We start from the raw sequence: 21,768 nt of genomic DNA, 5'->3' as shown, positions 1-21,768 counted from the left end.
AAAAAAAAAAAAAAAAAGTGAAGAAAGTGCAACCACCCACAGCCTTGAATTGCAGAGAACACAAATAAGGACTCTATAGCCAAGAGCTACGAGTGGGATTACCAAACGTTCACCCAGCACATACATTAAAGAGCAGAAGGAATAGTGGATTCCTACAATTTATACATTTTTGTATAAATGCCCTTACTAATCTGTACAACCTCATGTCAGTATAGATTGTCATGAAGTGAAGCATAACTCCAGTGAGAGGACAAAACATTTGTGTTCCTGTTCCTCTGCTGAGAAGTCTTCAATGACTAAATACCAAGATACAAGTGGAAAGAGTCAGTTCTGCAAAATTTCACTTACAAAGGTAAAAGCTTTTCACACCGTCAGTGAAGAAGTTGCTGCTAGTGCTGGATTATCCAATGTCCCTAAATAACAAATACTTGGCAGATACAATGCAGGTTATGGCTGAGGCAGACAACTATACATGAGAGAGTTAATATATCTTTAAAAGTTACTGCTCCCCAGCTGCAACCTTCATAGTAGTTTAAGCTACCTGACTTCACTTCATATATCCAGAGACAACAAGGTCTGTGGTCTATGGTACCTGCATTTCAGCTGAAGACCAGTATCTTGTTAAGATGCAGTGCCTAATCACTTGTGATCTGACCATGCCCTTAGATACATTCCAAAATGAAAAACTTACCTTGGCTAGAAGGGATTTAGAAGCCTCTGAACTTCAGTCCCAGAAAGGTGTACAAAGACTGAATACACAATCTTCTTTCTTCATTGTATGTTGTGGGCAAGAAGAGTGAAGCCAGAGCTGACTTTCCATGTAGTGTCCCCCATGTAATGCCATGTAAAAGGTGCAGGCTTCTCAAAGGACCAGAAAGCCATATTCCTTTCCACGACCGATCTTGGGCTGGTAAAATGCAACAGTGGCATTTCACAGGCTTGAGCCTCCACGTTCAACATAGCTGGTAGTGATTTTTCTGGCAAAATTTCTTTGACTATCATTTTGTATAAATGATAGTAATAACAAACTTTTTATCTATGCTACCAAAACTGCTCTTGAGTGCATGCAATTTCTATTAGTATTAATGGGAATGTCACACACACAGAGCAGGGTAGAATGGCCCCTGAAGTGTTCTAACAGCAATATTAATTTCTCCTGGTGGGTGACTTTGTCCTTAATAATAAAGCTCCTGTACTTTATAAAATTCAAAAGGTCTCTTGAAGGTTGGTATAGGCTGTTATTCTAACTCTACCTTTGTGAATTTTCATTTGAATTTGAAAAATCTGGTAACTGAGACATACTTATACAAAGTCCTAGACTTTAAAGAACAAGCTGCAAACACTGCCTAGGCATGTATTTTTTGTTAATTTTTTTTTTAAGGGTAACTGTTTAACAAGCAAACGACACAAAGAAAATCAATGCTGCTTATTCATCAAGGCAAAGTCATCATTTGGAAAAAACCTCCACCTTTTATCATTGTCTAGATAATTCTGCTTTTACAAAGGGGATCTAGTTCCTCAACTAAACACTAAGGTAACTGAAGTGGAAAATAGTATATATTCCACTTTTTCAGGTGTAGGAGTCTCATTTCCATGCAGTAAGAATCCCTGCAGCCGTAACCTTCAAAAAAACATCCTCACAAACTCAACATAACTGGCATATTCCAAATTCCAAGGTGAGTAGATCCTTTCTGAGTCTGCCCGGAATTATTACCACAATGCCATGCTCGGGGACACTGCTGCAAAAAGCAGTCCTTTGAAGGACATTACTAGAGTTTAGAGGCATTTATTTATCCTAAATAGTTAAAAGTTTGTTACAGGATCACCTATATTTTGATAGATACAGAAGCACCTATTGTTACGACAGAAGTCTTAACTATTCTCTTACCTCCGGGTCTGTTCAGTCTGCAAGCAAATTGTTAGTCTTCAAAGACATTTTCTATTGTTGTAGGTTTGTTGTGAACTAACCCTTGAGAAAATTTACAGCAAATGTAAAGATTTTATTTGTTTTCTTTAGGTACAAATTCTAACACAAATCCTTGAAGATAACAGACTTAGAGGTAAATAGAAAACAGAATGAAAGTTATCATGGATTTAACAGAGTTGTAGGATGCAAGAGAAACCTTGCAGGGATTTCTATTAAGCTAATTTGTTTTCCAGATAAAGAAAATTCCATGTATCTAGTTTAATCTATTTATCAAAGCATTTATTTTGATACCACAGATATTTCCTTATCTAATTGGGAGAAGATAAGGATGGTGGTAAGAAAGTGGCTAAAGAGTGAACAATGGCACTTTCTGTTCAAAATGAGACAGGATGCAGTTCCTCACCAGTCAGTCTTGGTAGTGTTCAACCATGGCCTTGCAACGAGGCACATGGAAAACCTCAGCATAGGGAACGGGCAGCACCTCATGACCTCAGCCTGGGAGAGTAACAGTGGGTGATATTCAAGGCCGCTCACTGAGGTAGAATCAGTAAGAACATATGCTATCAGCAAGTAGGCATGAGCTGAAAAAAGCAAGCCTAAAATATTAGTCAAACACCTGCTGACTGTGAATTGCTAGTGTGACACAGCTATGAGAAAGGCAAAAGCAGCACAGGCTGTAGAAAGTGAAGTATTTGCACCAGAGATAGGGAAGTGCTAATGACACTCCAGAAAACTGGCAATGGCAGATGTCAAACAAAGTGCATAATTCTGGCAATCCTTGTTCAAAAAAAGATTCACCTAAACTGCAAGGGATGCAAAGAGGGCTACAAAGATAGGCAGAGAAAAAAAGGAGACAAAGAGGCCACGGTTATTTTACGCCTACTGAAATGTCACCTGGGTGAAGGAAAATACATCAGGGTCATCCTAATGAGGGGAGAAAAGAACACAGTTAAGAAGTAAGATGTAGGTATAATCAGGACATGAATCAGTTCGGCTTGGATATTAGAGTAATATCTCATCAGAGAAGCGAGTGTCTGCAACAATCTTTGTTAGAAATTGCATGGCAAAACATTGTCAATTTAAGACCAAGAGGATTACTTTCTGAACCAGACTAGGAGACAGTGCCTGCCCAAACAAAAGCCTGGTCATGATGACCCACAGGTTTTAGCCCCACAGAAGCTCAACGGTGGGATGCAAACGGAGGTTTCTAAGACATTGCAAGTATGCCGCTTACAAAAACAGCTCTTCTAGAACAAGTAGATAAACAAACACTGAGCCATTCACATAGAGAACACACTAAGAATCTGGGATGCTGATCTCTTCTACTCACAGAGCTGCTGGCAAAGACTTTAATTTTGCTGTCGCTGAGCAGAAGGGTAATGCTGGTGTCAGATGCCAGACAACAGCATCAGAAGAAGCAGCAATCCTCCAAAAAGAGACAGGCATATATTACAGCATTTGTAGAATCAGAAAAAGCTGTAAATCAACCGAAGATCCTCTGGAACGAAGCTCCTTTAGGAATATAAAATCTCTGTCATGGGCTGAGGATCTAGGAAGGCAAGTCATTCATTTGGGCTGTATTTCATAATCCCATGCTATCAAACTTATGTTGTAGTTTCCCCCTTCCTCAGTGGCAGCAAAAGCACCTTCCAGGTGGCTATTGCAAGGCACGTAACATACATACCCCTTTTGGGTAAGTATGTTACATGCCTTAAATGGGAAAGACTTAATTAGACATAAGAAGTTTTGCTTCTGTTCTCAACTCTGCCAGCAAGGCACGTAACATACATACCCCTTTTGCGTAAGTATGTTACATGCCTTAAATGGAAAAGACTTAATTAGACATAAGAAGTTTTGGTTCTGTTCTCAACTCTGCCCCAAATCCAGTGTATGACCACTGGCAAGTAAATTATTTTCTTTGTATTTATCTTCAAAAAAAAGAGAAAAATAACAACTTTTCTCCAAAATTCTTATTTTTCCATTTAGAACATGTCAGCAATGTTTCTTACTATGCCTCTGTAGAGTGCTCACCTAAATAAATAAATAAATAAATACCAGTTATAGGTCAACGTTGTACAAATAGTAAATTAAAATTATCTTCACTGATGACACTGTTGAATACATACACACAGAAACGGTAGAAATAGTAAAGGTAATTTTAAAATTTAATCAGAAAATCAAAACAATGGAAAAATATTAGGAATGTAGAGCTCATTAGGGCAAGCAGAGTCTATTAACTGTTCAGTTGTCCAAGCACAGAGCAGAAAATCTTGTTTACTTATCACCGAGTACAATGACCACTACAATCCCAGCTGTAATCAAATACATAATTGAAAGTGAACTAAACCAGAGAAACCAAAACTAAAACACACAGGGACAGATCTTCCCACCACTGACTTCAATGGAGTTACCTGGCTGAAAACTCCCACTCACTCCAGCAAACCAAAAGCTAAGAATTATTATTCTGAACAGCTTCATACTGCTAATGGTATCTTTCCCATAAACTAGAAAGCTTATGCACAATGACCTAAATTAGTACAACACACTCAATTTTTACTTTTTTTTTTTTTTGATTTTCTGTCTATATAAAAATTAGATGTACATTGTCACCCTAATATTTACATAAAGCATAACAATGAATTCGGTAGCTGGGTCAGCAGCAGTTCATCTGCATGATAGCCCATCTGCATCATTGCATTTTAGTCTGTTTCAATGCATCTTAAGTCACAAAATGTTGCAATGGGGAACAGACTGGCTACAGCTTCACCTCTACTTACTGTTCTATTTATGCAGACTAATGACAAAAAACTGTAACAGGCAAATAAGAAAAACAATATGAAATGCATGTACAATAATATGGAACAATTATGTGTCATAAAATGTAACCACTTGGAAATTCAGTCTGTCAAGAAACTGGACATTTAATTATTATAATCATTCTAAACAAGAACTAATTGAAACTGAAGATTCACTTTTATCTAGACTTTTGCTTATGAATTTTAAGTATGTTACCTATTAGGATATAACCAAAGCTATGAAAATCCAAACAAATTACTCTCCTTCCAGTAAGCCTTCCTTATGCAGTGCAAGCATACTTTCCTTTTTTTGAGGCATCTGAATGAATATTTCTAGCTAATGGCTAAATTCTTTTCCATATCTAGATTCAAAGAGGCAAGGAATATGTATACTCTGCTATTCCCCTAGAGAGTCGATTTATTTTAGGACAAGAAAAACTATGTCTACTTTCAAATTTTGTCTCTTCCTCATGCTTTTCTGCCATCACTTATGAATGTAAAAGTTAAACTACCTAGAACTATCTAAGGACCACTGGCAAGTAAATTATTGTCTTTGTATTTATCTTCAAAAAAAAGAGAAAAATAACAACTTTTCTCCAAAATTCTTATTTTTCCATTTAGAACATCTCAGCTCTAATAAATCTAATTGCACAAATATAACCAAAGTATGCCCTACAATAATTGCTACTGATTTATAAGTTCCATCTTTTCACCTTCATACAACCTTGATAGTTACTGAATCACAGTAGAAAATACACTAAGATATAATTTACTAACACTGTCCTGTCAACTCACTTAGCGTTGGCATCAGCTTTGTATTTTTATGTTGTACTGTATGTGAGAAGTACCTCAGACAAATCCATAGAATCATATAATCATAGAATCATTTAGGTTGGAAAAGACCTTTAAGATCATCTGTACCAGTTCCAACACAAGCATTTTCTTTTTATGACCCCCTAGGTTACATTCATGATCTAAACTCATTTAAAACAACTTTACATATCTTAGTGTCATTAAGAAAGTCTTATCCTTGATGCACCACAGAAGTTCAGGTGCGTGCTTCCACAAATTTCTGCCAGGTGTCAGGATCCTTGGGAATCCAAGGTGTATTTCAGGTAGAATCAAATCTCCTTGCTTTTTCTTGTGAAATTAAAATGTACCGTTCTGTATAGCAAAATCCAGGAGCTCCAGCCACAGTTGAAAGGAGAAGTATTGTCCTTTTTGCTGACTAATTTTGCAAGTTCAAAGAATTAAGTCAATAGCATCATAACAAAAAAGGGTCTCTGTGTAACAGCCAAGCAACAGTTGCACATGCCATTGTTCTGGTACTGACTCACAGGTTTATTCTTTGCTACCGCGTTACCTATAAAAGAAGACGAAAGAGTTACCTACACAGAATAGATCAAACAAGGATGGTAACAAGTGCTTTGTTGCTGCAAAGGAACTGTACACATGAATACATCATGAATGAACTTGCGCCAGCCATACCTATACACCTTGCAAAGAAACAGAATCTGCATGTAAATGTCAATTACACTGTTATTCAATAGTATAAGGGAGATTTGCAGATAAAGAAATGGTCATTCACTATTAAATTCGCCACCAACATCTCATGGAAATCTCCTTTTACTTTATTTTCCTTAGGATCACTTTCAACACCAATGCCTACAGCACAACTATACAACTTGCATCCCAAAAGACCATTCATGCAACCTGCTACCCCATTCCCCGTGGTCCATCTTACGGGAGGGAACTAGGGATCAGACAGAACACAATCTGCAGAGGGGATGAATTGTTCTTGCAGCAGAAGCCACTGCCAGACAGCACTTCTCCCATGGGACCCCATGGTCTCTTCCCTGTAAAACCATATGCACACACAGGCAGGTGCTTCGAGGATGTATGTGCAAGCCTTAATGTACACACACCGTGCACAAACCTGGTGAGTTTGGCTACACAGTGAAAAGGGGTGGTGTCGCATTTCCCATCTTGGAAATGGATGAGAATAGGCAGCCTGCAAGGAGAAAAGCTTTGTCAGCTCTGCTCTGAAGTGTCTAGACATGTTACAAAACTAAACAGACACTCAGCATAGAGAAGTTTTTATTTCCTGCCCCGAGGTAACTGATGTAAGAAACGAGCTCTTCTGCTTTTCACATTTTAACTGTCCCACTCAGCTGCTAACTATTCATCTAAATACTGAGTAGCATCAGGAGTCTCCTGTGCTTCCTATACTTTGAGTTACTCTAATATTTTCACAAAATGAAGATAGAGGACTTAAAATTGATTAAATGGCATTTCCTCTTTCAGAGTATAATTAACCTGTGGAAGTCATTGTCCCAACTAGCATTGATCCCAGGGTCTTAGAAAGCTTTAAAAATTGATTAGAAATTTAAATAGTAATGAGATCATCTTTGGTACATAACATAGGGAAAAAAAAAATTAATATGGAATGGATCTCAACTCTCGTGTTTTAGACATAAGCTAACTATTAAACTCAAAGAATTTCATGTGCGTGTACATTTTCTATAATTGTCCACAAGGGTTTTGCTGTGTCTTTCTGTTTCAAGTATTCCAGCACTGAGACACACAGACGGCTGTACAGTTTGGACTACTGATCTAACAGTTCATACAGTCCTCTTTGTGTAAAGTTTTAACAATGCACTTAATATATATTTTGTTGATTGAGCTGAGTTTGGACAAATCTTTGGTTCATTATTTAAATAAAAAAATAAGTTATATCATATTTCCTTTTCCCTATAACAAGGGAAACTTTTCCATTCTATTTTCCTTCCAGTTCAATATTGCCCGTGCCACAAGCTTCTGCTCAGAATCTGGAGTTACCATTACTCATTATATTTCTGCAACAACTATATCTTGGTAGACAGAGAAAACCACCCACAAGACAGGCAAAATACATTCAAAGGAAATACAAATGCCAGGACAGTTTCTGTAGCATAGGTTTTGCTGTCTAGCAAGCAGACATCTACATGTAAGCTTGTCATCCAGGGCTTCTTTAAGGTACAGGAGAGAAAGAAGTACTCGTGGGAACACTCTTGTGGGTGGGCACCGTTATGCGATTCTCCCCACACGACTTTGGAGAGTCCTAAACAACTCAGCTTGGATGGAAACTTGCCTGCAGCTGGGCACAATGAATCCCACCCACAAAACCTTGGGCAAATCACGTCCTTTCTTACTTGGACCAATAAAGACAACAAACTTCATGATTTCACACTGATTCTTAAGAGGTACAATACTCAAGAGGAGTACAACAACTTGGTGATAGTATGACAACTCCTCAGCTTTTAGAAATATCACTACCACTGCAGATACAGGTATGTTAAATCTCAGCCTCCAAAAGTAACTTTTCATGGTTCACGTACTAACAACACAGGTAAACACATAGAAAAAGCTTTTATGGATCAAAATTGAAGTATTTAAAAGCATGAAAGTAATACTTCCCTGAAGTATCCACACATAAAACACATACAGCAAACAATGGAAGAAATTCTAGCAAAGAGTAATTAAAAAGGGAGGGACTGAAAGACTTTTTTTAAGGGATCTGCCCTTTAAGGAAGTCTGCCTGTTCCCTTCTCTAACATGGCCAATCACTAGTTAAAGGTTAGGACTCACTTACGTGATTTCAATGTAATGTTTAACCCCTAACTTTGGTATTCTTATCTACGTTTATAATGTTGTAGCACTCCAAGACCCCAATCAGAACCACGATCTCCCTTACACTGTTGCTAACCACATGCACAAGAAAATACAGTCCTATCTTAACATGCTCAAATCAAAAATCTAAAACAACACAGGGCAGCGAAAGAAAAACAAAACCATGCAAGGAAAAAAACCAGATCTCGTGTCAGTAACACTAGAATGATTCACATCGAAGCACAAGTGTCAGTTGTTTGCTTATCCTTTCAATTAAATGCCCCTCAAAGAAATCTCCTATGGTGACAAAAATCAATGCAAAATGCATTACTCCACACCTCAGCAAAGCAGAGGAAGACTTTAATGAACCAACTTTTGCACTTACATTGCTACACTCTGCTCTCTGTTACACCTGCACAAACTCACTGGAGTTGAGCAATTTGCACAGGTCTACTTGCAGGCAGGATGATTCGTCCCGCTCTAGCTTTATAAAAACACCTCTAAACCCATCAGAATGCATTACCATATTGTGTAGTTTGCTGGTTGCAATATTTGTCACAGATGATGAAATAAATGATCCATGCCTTCTATTAGTAAACTCCCACCGACTCCGGCTGCCTCTTCTCACTCTTTGAGAGCAAGAGTCACGACCACAGGCTATGTGACTCATGTGGTCAATTGACCTCAATGAAGTAAAAGGCAACTGTTCATAGGAAGAGACAGCTGCATGAATGAGGACTTGATGCCTCAGGCCTTCAGTCATCAATGCCAACATAAAGTTCTTTCTCTCACCCTTCATCCCTCTAGCATCTATTGAAGGCATCAAGGACATTTAACCCTGGCTTACTCTTTTCCAATAAGGTCCGTTTGGTATAAATTGCCAGCTCTCTTCTGGTATGTCGAGGGATGAAGTTGTCTTATTCAATATCTAGAATTTCTGCTTCACCAGTCTCACCCTTCAGTGTGATGCTACAACACCATCCCTTATCTATACATGAGTAATTAAAAGTCAGTGCCTGTGAAAAAAATTAAAGGCTGAGGGTAATCTATATCTTGCAATAACTCACTGCCAGTTACCCATACTGATTCTAGAGTGTGCAGGTCAACTTTCAGTGTAGTATCTGTCACAGGAGAACAGCAGCACCTAAGCACACTATGGACTACATCTTTGGCATTTGGCAAGTAATATTGATTTGCAATAATTACTCCGATCTTAAAAGCAGGAATAGTTTTTTTTCAGACTGGTTGGTCTGGTCAGATTTTTCCAGTGAGCCTGCCACCATGCAATGTTTGTAGCTGGGCTTTAGACCACCAATATCACACCACAGCTGCCCAAACCATCCAATTTTCTTTCTTTCATCCAGAAATTAGTACAGTTTTCACTCCTTAGAACAGTCATTATTGAACAACATTTGGTACCAGTATTTGCTTATTAACTCAGACTGTAATCTCATAAAGAACATTCATTCCCAACTAGAAGAGGCTGTAAAGGGAAAAGCTAAGCATATGTCTTTCCTTGCTATTGCCTACTAAAGACTCCTGTTTTAGGATATATTTAGATACCCAGTTTGCTATGACTTGTTGAACTTCAATGCACTGAACTAATTTTAGATTGTCAAGCAGACAGAAGACATGGTATTTTCTCTCTGCTGGCCATTAGTTAAGAAATACGATGGCATAGTAAAGTTTTTTTTAAAAAACAGGCCATCTACAGGATGGCTTATAATGAGAAATGATCTGTACCAGCCTGACTTCCAGTGGTGCTCAGCGTCCCACAGTTCCCACTGATCTCAGTGTAGATTCTCCACAACTCCCAAGACAGGCTGCTACTTTCAAAAGCTAAACGGGCTTTCCAGTAGCACAGGAATCTAACTTTAGGTGACATTGCTAAGACCTTGGATCCATGTACTCAGTCCGCAAATTGAAGAATTGATCCTTGAACATGATTATCCCTCTAGCACTGGTCACAACGGAATAGTTTCTTTGTTCATTAAAGACTGAAGCAGAGCCTTCTTCAGTTTGACTCCAGCACCCCATAACTTAACTAGGCCAGCAGTGAAGGGGCAGTTCTGACTCAACATTTCCCCCTCTGAGAACAACTGCATTAATCACCGCTTTCCAAAACATTAAGGAATCCGGTACTGGTGCTCACACCCACAGATGCAATGCAATAAGCAAGTGCTATCAGCAGACTGACACCTTTAAATATAGGTGATCTCTGTACTTGCCTTTGTGGTTTTGACTTTATTTCCACTGCTGCAAGACCAACCTGAATAGTCTGGTAGTACTTTACAGTCCTCTCCATCCAAACAGGGGTTCATATGACACCACCACTTCTGCAGGACAATGGAAGCTAGAAAAAGAAATAAGAAACAGAATACAGGGAGTTTTTATTACTGTTGGTTTTAGCAGTGAGGTTGTATGATGTTCAATTGTTTGATTTCAAAAGGTAGAAGCAACAGTTACTGTTTTAATAGCTAATCATACTGACTGTGTTTGAGCTAAAAATGTGGCTAAAAAACTTCACCACACACAGAAGGATAAATGCCATATGCAAATGGTAAAGACAGGCAAGCACCACCAGAGACTGACTCCAACATTTGAATTGACCTCTGGAAGTGCCTTTCCATCTCTACCAACTACAAAGATTACTTGCCTCCTTCATTTACATGCTTCAGTCAAGCACCTGCTATAAGGAGGAATGAAACTAAGGCTTCTTGTTTAACCTGGATATGCATATGCGAGACTGGATGAAGAAATGCCAGTTTCTCCCTTCACTGGGTGAGAAAATAGAATTGCATAGAGATGTAAGCATGTGAGGTCTGTCATCAAATAGTGCAGATAAGAATGTGGAAACCACTGGAAAGCGTAAGATTATTAACTAAAAATCTACTTGCAGTTATACTGTCAGTTTTGCAGTATGTTTTGGAAGACTACAGTAGTACACCTTAACTGTGCAAATTTACTCATTTTCTACCCTTAAGCTAATTTCCATTAATGAAGACCATACTTGTTATTTTTACAACTGTATTCATGACTTTATAATACTGTAGTTAACAACAGATATACTTTCCCACAAACAGCTGCAAACATCTGCATGCATTTCTCAGTTTTGCATTGTTCATGGAATTCATCAAATCCCAGAAAATTATTATGAAATATATCAGTTCACAATATTACATAATCTAAATAGGATTTCAAAATAAAATATGGCTTAAAACATTGATTTAGTTAGTCTGCATTATGCTATGTGCACAAAATATTGAATTGCATGGTTTAAAAGATATCACATCCAAAAGAGATGAACAGAAATAATTCAGTCTACTTCTTGTAGAGCACTTTTTTTCCTTTTAATTTCAAGGTAGATTCATACTTCTGCAACCTTCAAATTAGGGCGACAAGCAGGCAAGCTGACATCAGGATATTGCTGAAATACTCATTTAATTATTTTTGTTTTGCACTTTCACTCTAAGCCTATGTGAAAAGTACTATGAAAAATAGACTTCTGGAACACTAGTTTGGCTTTTATAAACTATTCTTTCAATCTCATAAAATTATAAAATAAGAGCATGATTCTTTTCACCAGTAATTTGGATCTTAAATCATTTGCATTGATGCTGATTGATTGTTGAGAAAACAGGTAAAACGACCACGCTTCCTGGGAGGTGAGGGATCATTTCCACTCCAGACATACGGTCCAGTCATCTATTTTATCTCTACTACTTTGTAAATTTGTTTCAATTTCTATACCATGTTTATTTCAGGTAAAGATGAGCAAGTCTAGAAGGCCAGATTCAAGAAGTCTGAGGGCACGTGCAGAGGTCTCTAAGCAAGCAGGAGATCCTGGCAGCGAGCAAGCTGTATCTTCAGAGCTTTGCTTCAAAGCCAGTAATTCCTCCTGGGAGGCCTGGCTGCCACATTACACAGCTCTGCACAGTGCTGTTGTGAGCTTGGACGCGGTGACGTGCTGAGACTTCACCGGCACTCTGACACGTGAACGTGCTTTCATATGTTTAGTGCTACCCTAAAAGCCTAAGTTCAACTTCAGACCTTGAAAACCACCTCTCACTCACCAGTCTCCTGCAGCTACCTAGAATCCCTTGTGCCTCAGTTCCTTAGATCCAACCTTTTTCATATTGGTTTGGGTACAATATGTTTTGAGACTGTGGAAAATGCACCAAACATGGCAGTTTTTATTTATCTATACAACCTGCATCAACCTGCTCCTAATACCTGATTTTTTTTATTTTTTTTTTAAAAAAGGCATTAGTCAACTGGCCAGAAGTGCAGCACAGGAGTGGGTTCACATAGCATTCTTGACTAACTGTGCCCATGCAACTCTCTGGTCCATGTGGACCATGTGGAACTGGCCCATCATTTCCAGCAGCTCTATCTTTCATTAAAAGAAGCACAGATGTGAATGGGAAACATTGCTGAGTCAATCTGTAACTCAAACAAGATCCACAAGCTCTTCAATAGACTGCACATTTCACCTCCCATTCATCTCTTGTTTAGACACTTTCACAGAAAGTGACTCCTACTCTTTCTGTTACCTGATTTCTAATTCTATGCAGACACCTTTCCTCAGAGTAACAGCAACACTTTGAAATACTTAATACAGATCTCATCCCATTAGCTTCCAGCAAATCGCCAATTCTTTGCTGTAGCAATTCACTAATTCTTATATCCATTTTATGTCCAATTTATTTGTAGTTGTAATGTCCACTCTGCCGATCTATGTGTCTTAACTGGCCATAGCTGTTTGTGTCAAACACCCCCCCGAGATTAGTCTATTAAAATTCTCCATCAGAGCCTCAGGCTCGTCTTCATAGCTAGAGTTCTTTAACTATCGCTGTCCCTGTAACTGTGTGACTCACTGGAGGATATAAAAGCTTCTTCTTCTTTCCAGATTGAGGCATTCTTGGCGAGGTTTCAACAGATGACTCTTCTAAGAAATGAGAGCAGCTATGTCACTCTCATACACGATCACTCTCATGAAGGGAAAGGAGACTGCTTTAGTTTGGCATTAGCCAGCTGATTTGCTGGAAGTCAGCCAGAAACCAGCCAGAAACCCTGCCAGAAATAAGTCTTCTGCTGACATCACTCCCTAGATAACAGGACTCCATGGAAACAGTAGGTTCATAGACAGTAAAGCCAAAAGGTGTCAAGACATCATCTCACCTTGCCTCATGCAATTCACTGTGTTGTGCCCCCACTTGTGTTTGGCCATGCAGCATCTTCCAAGCCAACCTGGAACAGGTGAAGAAACAAACCTCTCTCATTGTCATTTTTTCTGACAGTTAAACAACCTCAGCATGAAGTTGGCCACACCTCGAATCCTGTGTTCGGTTTTGGGCCCCTCACAACGAGAAAGACCTTGAGGTGCTGGAGCAAGTCCAGAGAAGGGCAACGAAGCAGGTGAAAAGTCTGGAGCACAAGTCTGGTGGGGAGCAGCTGAGGGAGCTGGGGTTGTTTAGCCTGGAGAAGAGGAGGCTGAGGGGAGACCTGATCGCTCTCTACAACAACCTGAAAGGAGGCTGTAGTAGGTGGGGGTCGGTCTCTTCTCCCAAGTAACAAGTGATAGGACAAGAGGAAATGGCCTCAAGTTGCACCAGGGGAGGTTTAGATTAGAGATTAGGAAGAATTTCTTCACCAAAAGGGTTGTCAAGCATTGGAACAGGCTGCCCAGGCAGGTGGTAGAGTCACCATCCCTGGAGGTATTTAAAAGGCTTGTAGGTGTGGTGCTTAGGGACATGGTTTAGTGGTGGACTTGGCAGTGCTAGGTTTATGGTTGGACTTGATGATCTTAAAGGTCCTTTCCAACTTAAATGATTCTGTGATTCTATGAAACACACAGCCCTAGTTTTCTTCCTCTTCCCACCTCTTTGGTTGTGTTTTCTTCTCCCACGTTATATCACCTGTTAGCAACAATCATCTTCTCTCTGTGAAGGTATTAAATGTGCTGCAATCCGGTAACTTTTCAATCTTCTGCCTGATAAGTTGAGCTGATTGAGCTTCTTCAGTTTCACATCACGACGCATTTGTCTTTATTAACACAGTTATTTCAAACAGGTTCTGCTTCCTGCGAGTAGGACTATGCCACGTGACTGCCTTGGGCTTGTCGTTAATTACTCCTTTGCCTCACCGGACAAAACCCATACCTGTTTTAGTCAGGAGAGATTCTGTATTTGTTTTCATGTCACCACTGAAAATGTTGCAGAGTGTCAGGTGTAGAGCTCAGCACTGTGAAATCCCGGTAGGTATGTGCCATTTGACTACCACTTTCTACTGATGACTCAGGGGAGAGATGTGGTTTTGAGGTTTGCTAGGTAACTGACACTGAGCAGTGCACTCAGTGGCATATGGTTCAAAATTAAATAGCTTACAGAAAATAAGAATTAAATCCTCAAATGAATTTAGTAACAAAATCTTTAGTTGAATAAATTATACATTCTCTTCCAAGGTAACTTGGAAGACCTGGGCTTACATGTATTAAACCCAGAAACTATCTATATTAGTCTTGAAAACTCCTCAGCAAATGAAATCAGTTGTGTCTGGAAAATCCCTTTTCAGTAAGTCATATAAACTCTTGTGATCTGTACAGCAGGAACTCCTTGCTAATTGGATACCATATCAACTTCTCAGTTACTTGCACAGGATTGAGATCAGGCTCAGTTATCCCTAAGTATTTAGATCATGCTGCCTACCCTCTCAAAACTGGCACAATACTAGCGCTCTTCTAGAATACCCCAAGTATTCTGAAATATATTTTGAACTACAACACCTGACCAGAGATCTATTACACAGCTTGTTAGGACCCTAAACTGCCCACGGTGAGAATTCAAAATAAATAAATAAATACATTTAATCCCAGTAGATGTTGGTTAGCACCTTCTTTAGTTAACAATAAGTTAGAAAGTATCTCTCCATCCTGTTACTTACCAAAAGGAGAACTGTGATACTGATCTGCCTCAGCATTAACAATGTCAATATTTCACACATTATGGGCCAATTTTTATTTTTTAAGGATTTCTGTGTGTTCTACTTGAACAAGAAAATTCATACTGTCTTTAGTCTGGACAAATACAGATGTCTTTCCTACTCCACTGGATTAAGCTTTCTTCCATATAAATTTCCTGTACACTATTCATTCTACTGTATATTTCCTTTTATTCTTTGAATACTAACACAGCATTAGCATCCTTTTGAATTCTCAAGTATTCTGAAATCCAGTCAAAAACAGCAGGAGGGAAATCTTCTCAGCTATTTCTTATTTTATCTATTTCTTATGCATTGATTTTTTGTTGTCTTTTTTCTGTATGTTCTCTTCCTTTCAGTCTGCAACCCAGATGGGCTTTCAGCCAAAATTTTCTTTTTTCTTTATTGTAGTTCTTTGGCCCTACAGAAAATTCTTAAACAATTCTTTAGTCCCATTCACATTTTTTCCAGTCAGACTGTTTCCTCCTCATAAATTCTACAACTAATAGAATTGCCTGGATGGAAGATGATTTGGCTAGTGATGATTTACTTAGAAGCATTTAATGCACTTAGCTAAGATAGCTACTCTACAGACGAAAGTTATTAATGTTTTATCTTCTTGGCAGTAGTTGTTAGACAAGCTGGAGGTACTTACTCAAGGGTGTTTATTGCCATAAAGAAAGTAGGTATAAATAAAATCTCATGACTACTTTAAATGTAATTTAGTCATTGACAGAAGAACGTGTTGACCTTTGCTAAGCAAAATTTTCTATAGCTGCAATCAGGTAATACAACTACAGCTCAAGGCACAGTATATAGGTTGTGTGTTATGTCCTCGCTGCATATTTAAACACTTTCTTTCACATGCTCTGCTTTTTTTCCTGAGTTTAGTGGCTCAATTTATCTACAGCAGCATTTCTTCAAGTATCAGATGGGCCTGTGCTTGGAAGCTCAAATAACCCTTGGGAAAATAAGGCGTGCACATGTACAGAACTAGCCTTGCTTTTTTTGTTTGCCAATGCTTGTCAACAACTAAGTTCAAATAAATACACAAATGACAGAGTTTCTTGTTGGATGCATCCAAAATGCAATTATCTAACTGTGTCATCATGGGTGAAGGATAAAAAAATATCCTGACCCAAAGAGTTCTTGCCCTGTACTCTCATCAAGGCTATGACGACGAATTTTACCGTGCTTGTAAAAATGCTAGGAAGATCTCAGTCTATAACAAACATTGATTTTCACCTTCATATCCTTCTTTTTATATTAAGTACTTTGACTTCTCCTACTACCAATATTTAAAGTTCCCGAGGTCAAAGACACCGTAGAAATGTAAAGCTCTCTATAAATTACGTCTCACAACACAGTATTACTGCACAACATGGAAAAGGACTGATTTGTAGCAATCAAGGCACTTAAGACTTTCAATTTACGCGTGTGCAAGATTTGACCAGCTTTTACTTTCCTTTCTGCACCACTTCAACACCTTTTCCTTGGAACTCACCTGGATATCTATTATTTCTTCTGTAACACAAGTACTTAGTTTCCTCCTTAGCATACATCATGAGAAAAAATGTCACTTCTGTGTTTAAGTGTATGCCTGAAGGCAATTGTGCAAACATCTATTCTGACTTCGCCCAAATAGGGGGCCTTCCTGAAATTCTGGTGGCTGTTAATATTGGTACATGTATTCACTACCTCTTTTAGCAGGGCTTACCCTTAACATATATAGCTGCTCCAATAAAGTGCTGCTTTAAATTTGACCTTGTGTAAAATTCTTTAGCATCTGTCAACTTATTTCAAAATGTAAATATCCAGCTGGCCTATGACTGTATCCTAAAAAACATAATGATGGGCTTTATAAGCCTATTTCACGGCCTATATATACAAAAGGGCACAATGCCTCATCAACAAGGAACTCTGTTTGATGAACTAGGTTCTACCCCCACCCCAATTAACAAACAAGCTGTCACTGAAACCTAGTGGGATCTAGGTCAGGAAATCCATATGCTGCAAGACTGAGAAAACTGAGGAAAAATACCCAACTAAATTAAAAACCTGTAAAATACTAAAACAAGATGTATATATTTCAAATTAGAAAGACTTATTTTAATTTTTTTAACTTTTAATTTAAAAAATAAAAATCCAAATAGGTTATAGCAGAAAGCTGCTCAAACATGAAATTCAAGTCCAGAACAGAATGGTAAGTACAATTTGTCTAGACTTTGCTAAAGTCCCAGACCTTTGCAGTCTTCCATATTCTACAAGAATCTATTTTTTGCAGTGGTCTTAATTTCTCATGGAGCATCTACAGTCTATGACCAGTGATACACTTGCCTGGTCAAAAGGAAAGCTAGAATCAACTCATTGTTTCCTAGGTTGTTAACACTAAAAGAGAAATCAGACCTTCATTTAAAAATAGCAACAAGAAGCAGGCTTCTGTAAAACCATCACGCAGATCTCAACAAAATTAATTGCAATTATTTAATTGTATAACCATCCATTTGTTTGCTCAAGAAAGGAAAACATAATTACATTCCAATAGCTTTATAAAGGCTGTTACTCTTCACAGAACATGAAGTACGATACCATTTACTCTGCTCCAACGGTCTTTTTGGTGCTGCCCAAGAGCAGCTGAAACACACAAACCCTGAAAAGTTCACAGGCAATGTCGATGTAAGAGGGACTGATATCATCCTATTCACTATTGTTTTCCATTATGACTTGCACGGACTTATTTTCCTTTTGAGTGTATGTAAAGAGGCTAAAATCCAAACAGAACATATTTTCTAAATCCAAATAGAACATATTTAATCATATCTGCTATAAAAAGTACTAAGCACTAAGCTACTTTTATCATGAATTCCAATTGGTAAAAGCATCTCTCTGTGTATGACTAAAAATTGTGTAGTCTGACACAACAGGTGGGTGGTACTTTCTGGACAAACACTCAATGAACATGAACTACATTGTTTTCCTATTTTGTCCAAACACAGTTTAGCACATAAATAATTTGAGGGTGGTCAGTCACTGGAACAGGCTCCCCAGGGAAGTGGTCATGGCACCAAGCCTGTCAGAGCTCAAGGAGCATCTGGACAATGCTCTTAGTCATATGATTTAGTTTTAGGTAGTCCTACAAAGAGCAGGGAGTTGGATTCGGTGATCCTTATGGGTCCCTTCCAACTTGAGATACTCTATGATTCTATGATTCGAGGTAGGAACTACAAGTACCAACCACCATGTGCGTGCCATGCATAATCAACAGCACAGAGACAATCGCTGCCCTAATGTAAATGATAACTACTACTGGATAAAGTGTGAAGTTCAAGGAAAATACTTTAAAAGACTACTACAAGCCAATTGCTCTATAAAATCTTTTCTTTTGGTTAGAAAAGTAACTCTGTGCTTTGGATATGTCCTTCCCTTTAAGCTCAGGGCAAAATAAAGGCAAATTAAACAGACCTGCATTCAGTAACAAGGTGCTGGAAAAGAAAATGAAGTGTCTGTATCAGACCAAAAAATGCAAATTCAATACACAAAATGTTTCTGGTTTCCACAGTATAGAAGCCTACTGAAGCATATGTATAGAGTGGGAGAAAACACATCTAATCCTGAGGCTAAGGAAAGATAGTCACAGTTTCTGTGCTACAGCAACTGACTGTAGTCCCAGATGCTTGCAAAAATAAGCAAAGCATGCTAAAGCATTACCCTAAGGGGTGAGGGGGAATCAAAGGCTTCCACTTTAGAAACCAAAATCTTACATTCATAATATATTGTCATATTTAATTTCAACTATACTTGAAGAAAAAACAGCTACTAAATTCTTCCAGCAACTATTTGCACTGACCGAATTAAGCTTCTAGGGTATCATGCATTTTTATCTTTCTATCACAGAATGACAGTGTCACCTTTGCAATCCTTAAGCGAGTTTAAAACAATGCCTGCCTTTTATTAACTGCTGTATGTAAAAGTATTCCTCCTGTTTGATGTGCCACCTAAAAATACAGAAGGTACTTCTGATTTGACAAGAAAACTACTTAACAAATTGCACAGTTAAAGTTGATTGTGTTTCTGAATTACAAGGCATGAAAAGACTAAGCATCCTAAAAAAAAAAATAAATAAAAATCTACTTTCTTAAATAAGAGGTTCTCAAAACAGATAATAGGTTATAAAATCAGACATCGTATGTATTTAGAGTTTCATGTTTAAAACTAAGTATCTCTGAACGTGAGATTAAAAATCGGATTTTGAAGCTTTTGTTTTACATTTAATTTGAAATGGTTGCAATTTTGTGTGAAAAAGAATGCATGTCTGGGAGTACTGTTTACTAAGTTAACAACAAGAGCAACAGCCTCTCCAGCAAATAGATTGTAGTGGTAGAAAAGGAAGAAGGGTAACCCACAGTTTCTGAACTGCTGGTAAGCCAGAGAGAAAAATGGAAGGGGGAGGTGGGAGCGGTAGGTGGTAGTGCAGAGTGAGCCTCAAGGAGGCAAGTTTTATATAGCCTCACAATGCATGGTCAACACTACAATCAAGGTAAGAGTTTAGCTTTAGTGTATATAATCAATTTAATTTCAAATGAGTTATACTGCTGAAATTGTAAGGATGGCAACACTGAGCTCTGTGAGGATTTCAACATCTACTCAGGAAGGTGATGGACTAAGGCAACTGTACCATATTTTTCCTTCATCAGGTAAGTGTCCTACCTCAGACACTATGTCCTGTGCAGCAGTATGCTTGCTCTGCTCTCCAAACTCTAATGTATTTGGGGTTACAACACATGAAATTGAATAGATATGGGGCATCATTGTAGCACTGGTGTCCGGCATGAGAGCCCACTAGGTACATAAAATGGTGAAATTTTCATCTAGAGAACAGCTCTCAAAATCAGATATCCCAGCACTACCTGCATGCCCAGTCTTAGGGCTGCATTTATTATCCAGTGAATTTTTAGCCAAGCTACCAAGTTTAAAGACAACTGAAAGAGTTAATATCATAAGCTTGAATTTCTTGGCTTATGCTGTTTTCAGACTAGTGTTAAAGGAGACTTCTTGTGTGAAAAAATTAAGAACTTTTATTGGCACAGACACGAAATGGACGAGTACATATATTAAGAGGATTAATTACACCCAGATTTATGCACAGACTCATTATCATCAATGCACAGAGATGTTTCCAAAATTAACAAAAGGAAGGATTATGCTTTTGAGGCAGTGGGAAGTCAAACAATCAAGGAGACTAAACTTCTCAAACAATCTTAATGAACCATGAGTGAGCAGGAGACTGCTTACCTTCCACACACGAGGGCTGAGCCCTTGTTGTACCAGCCACCTGCCCTGGGAAGCAGGAACACTTGACAGTTTGCGATCGCTCTTCAATCCGGTTCTTATTGCAGCAACGATGCACTGCCACAACTTCGCATGTCCCTTGCTTGACTTGGTGCTGGCCTAATAATTGCAGAGACAAGTGATGGAGAGCAAAACAAAACATCAGTGCCTAAAGAAAAAGCCAGTTTGTACACTCGTACAAGATAGTGAATCTCTTGAACACCAGTTTAAATCCCAGGAGGACAAAGAGACAAAGCATCTTGTAGGATCTGGCTTATTCCCAAGTTTATCCTGTTCTTACTAATAAAGATTAGTTCATCATAACAAGTCAATTTTTCAATCTATCTTCCCTGGCCCTTACAAAGCCATAGCAAGAAAAGGAGATTGGAGTAGCCTACTAGATGGATTAGGCAAGACGACATGCAGAGACAGAGCACACTCCTCCCTCCTTTGGCTCCTGTCTTGCATTAGGTTTTACATTTAATTCTTTCCCTTCATAAATGGACACAATGGACAGGATAATATTTAATGCAAGGGAGACTTATCTTAAATAGTAGGGAAACTTTCTAACATAACAACATGTAAGCACTGCCTGCTATGCCTATCATTGCAAGTAGGCTAAGAACAAGGTAGGCTGAAAAGCTGTGACAGAAAGTCATTTTGTCAAAAAAAAACCAAAGAAACAAACAAAAAAACACCCAAACCAAACAGGAAAAAACAAGCTATATGGATTTCTTGAGTCCCCTCCCAGACCATTTTGAAGAAACTTTCAGGAATCTAAATATTCTATCCTATTGCTTTCCTCTCAAGTGCCTTTCCTCACAATTCACTGTCCTCTACTTCTCTGAGTTTATTTTTTCCTTCCTCTCCTTTCCTTGCTCTTGCCCTCACATCTTAACTCCACTGCTCCTTGCATCTCACCATTTTCCTCCACTGCCAGAGTTCCTCTCTGCCCTGCCTAAAAAACCCCTTCTCAGAAACCCTGCTTCACAAAACCCCTCACCTCTTTGCATAAGTGATTTCCATGTCCTCACTTTCCTGAATAGCCTTCAAGTGCTTCATCTGGCATTTTGTCTCGTCTTGGATGGCTCT

General features: G+C 38.6%; 1 protein-coding gene across 1 annotated transcript in view; it reads right to left on the bottom strand.

Annotated features, from left to right (window-relative positions):
* The window catches only part of LOC104164921, a gene marked incomplete at its 5' end in the record, with an annotated part of 72,114 nt that extends 51,318 nt beyond the window's left edge, over positions 1-20,796 (bottom strand). Inside the window, 2 exons of the mRNA XM_009704406.1 lie at positions 10,599-10,723; positions 20,641-20,796. Of these exons, the coding sequence (XP_009702708.1) occupies positions 10,599-10,723; positions 20,641-20,796 (281 nt within the window). The remainder of the gene's footprint in view (positions 1-10,598; positions 10,724-20,640) is intronic.
* Between the last annotated feature and the right edge of the window lie 972 nt (positions 20,797-21,768).

This window comes from Cariama cristata, unplaced genomic scaffold (assembly GCF_000690535.1).
Source record: "Cariama cristata isolate BGI_N322 unplaced genomic scaffold, ASM69053v1 scaffold15977, whole genome shotgun sequence".
NCBI classification, from domain to species: Eukaryota; Metazoa; Chordata; class Aves; order Cariamiformes; family Cariamidae; genus Cariama; species Cariama cristata.
This window is presented reverse-complemented; position numbering and strand designations above follow the sequence as displayed.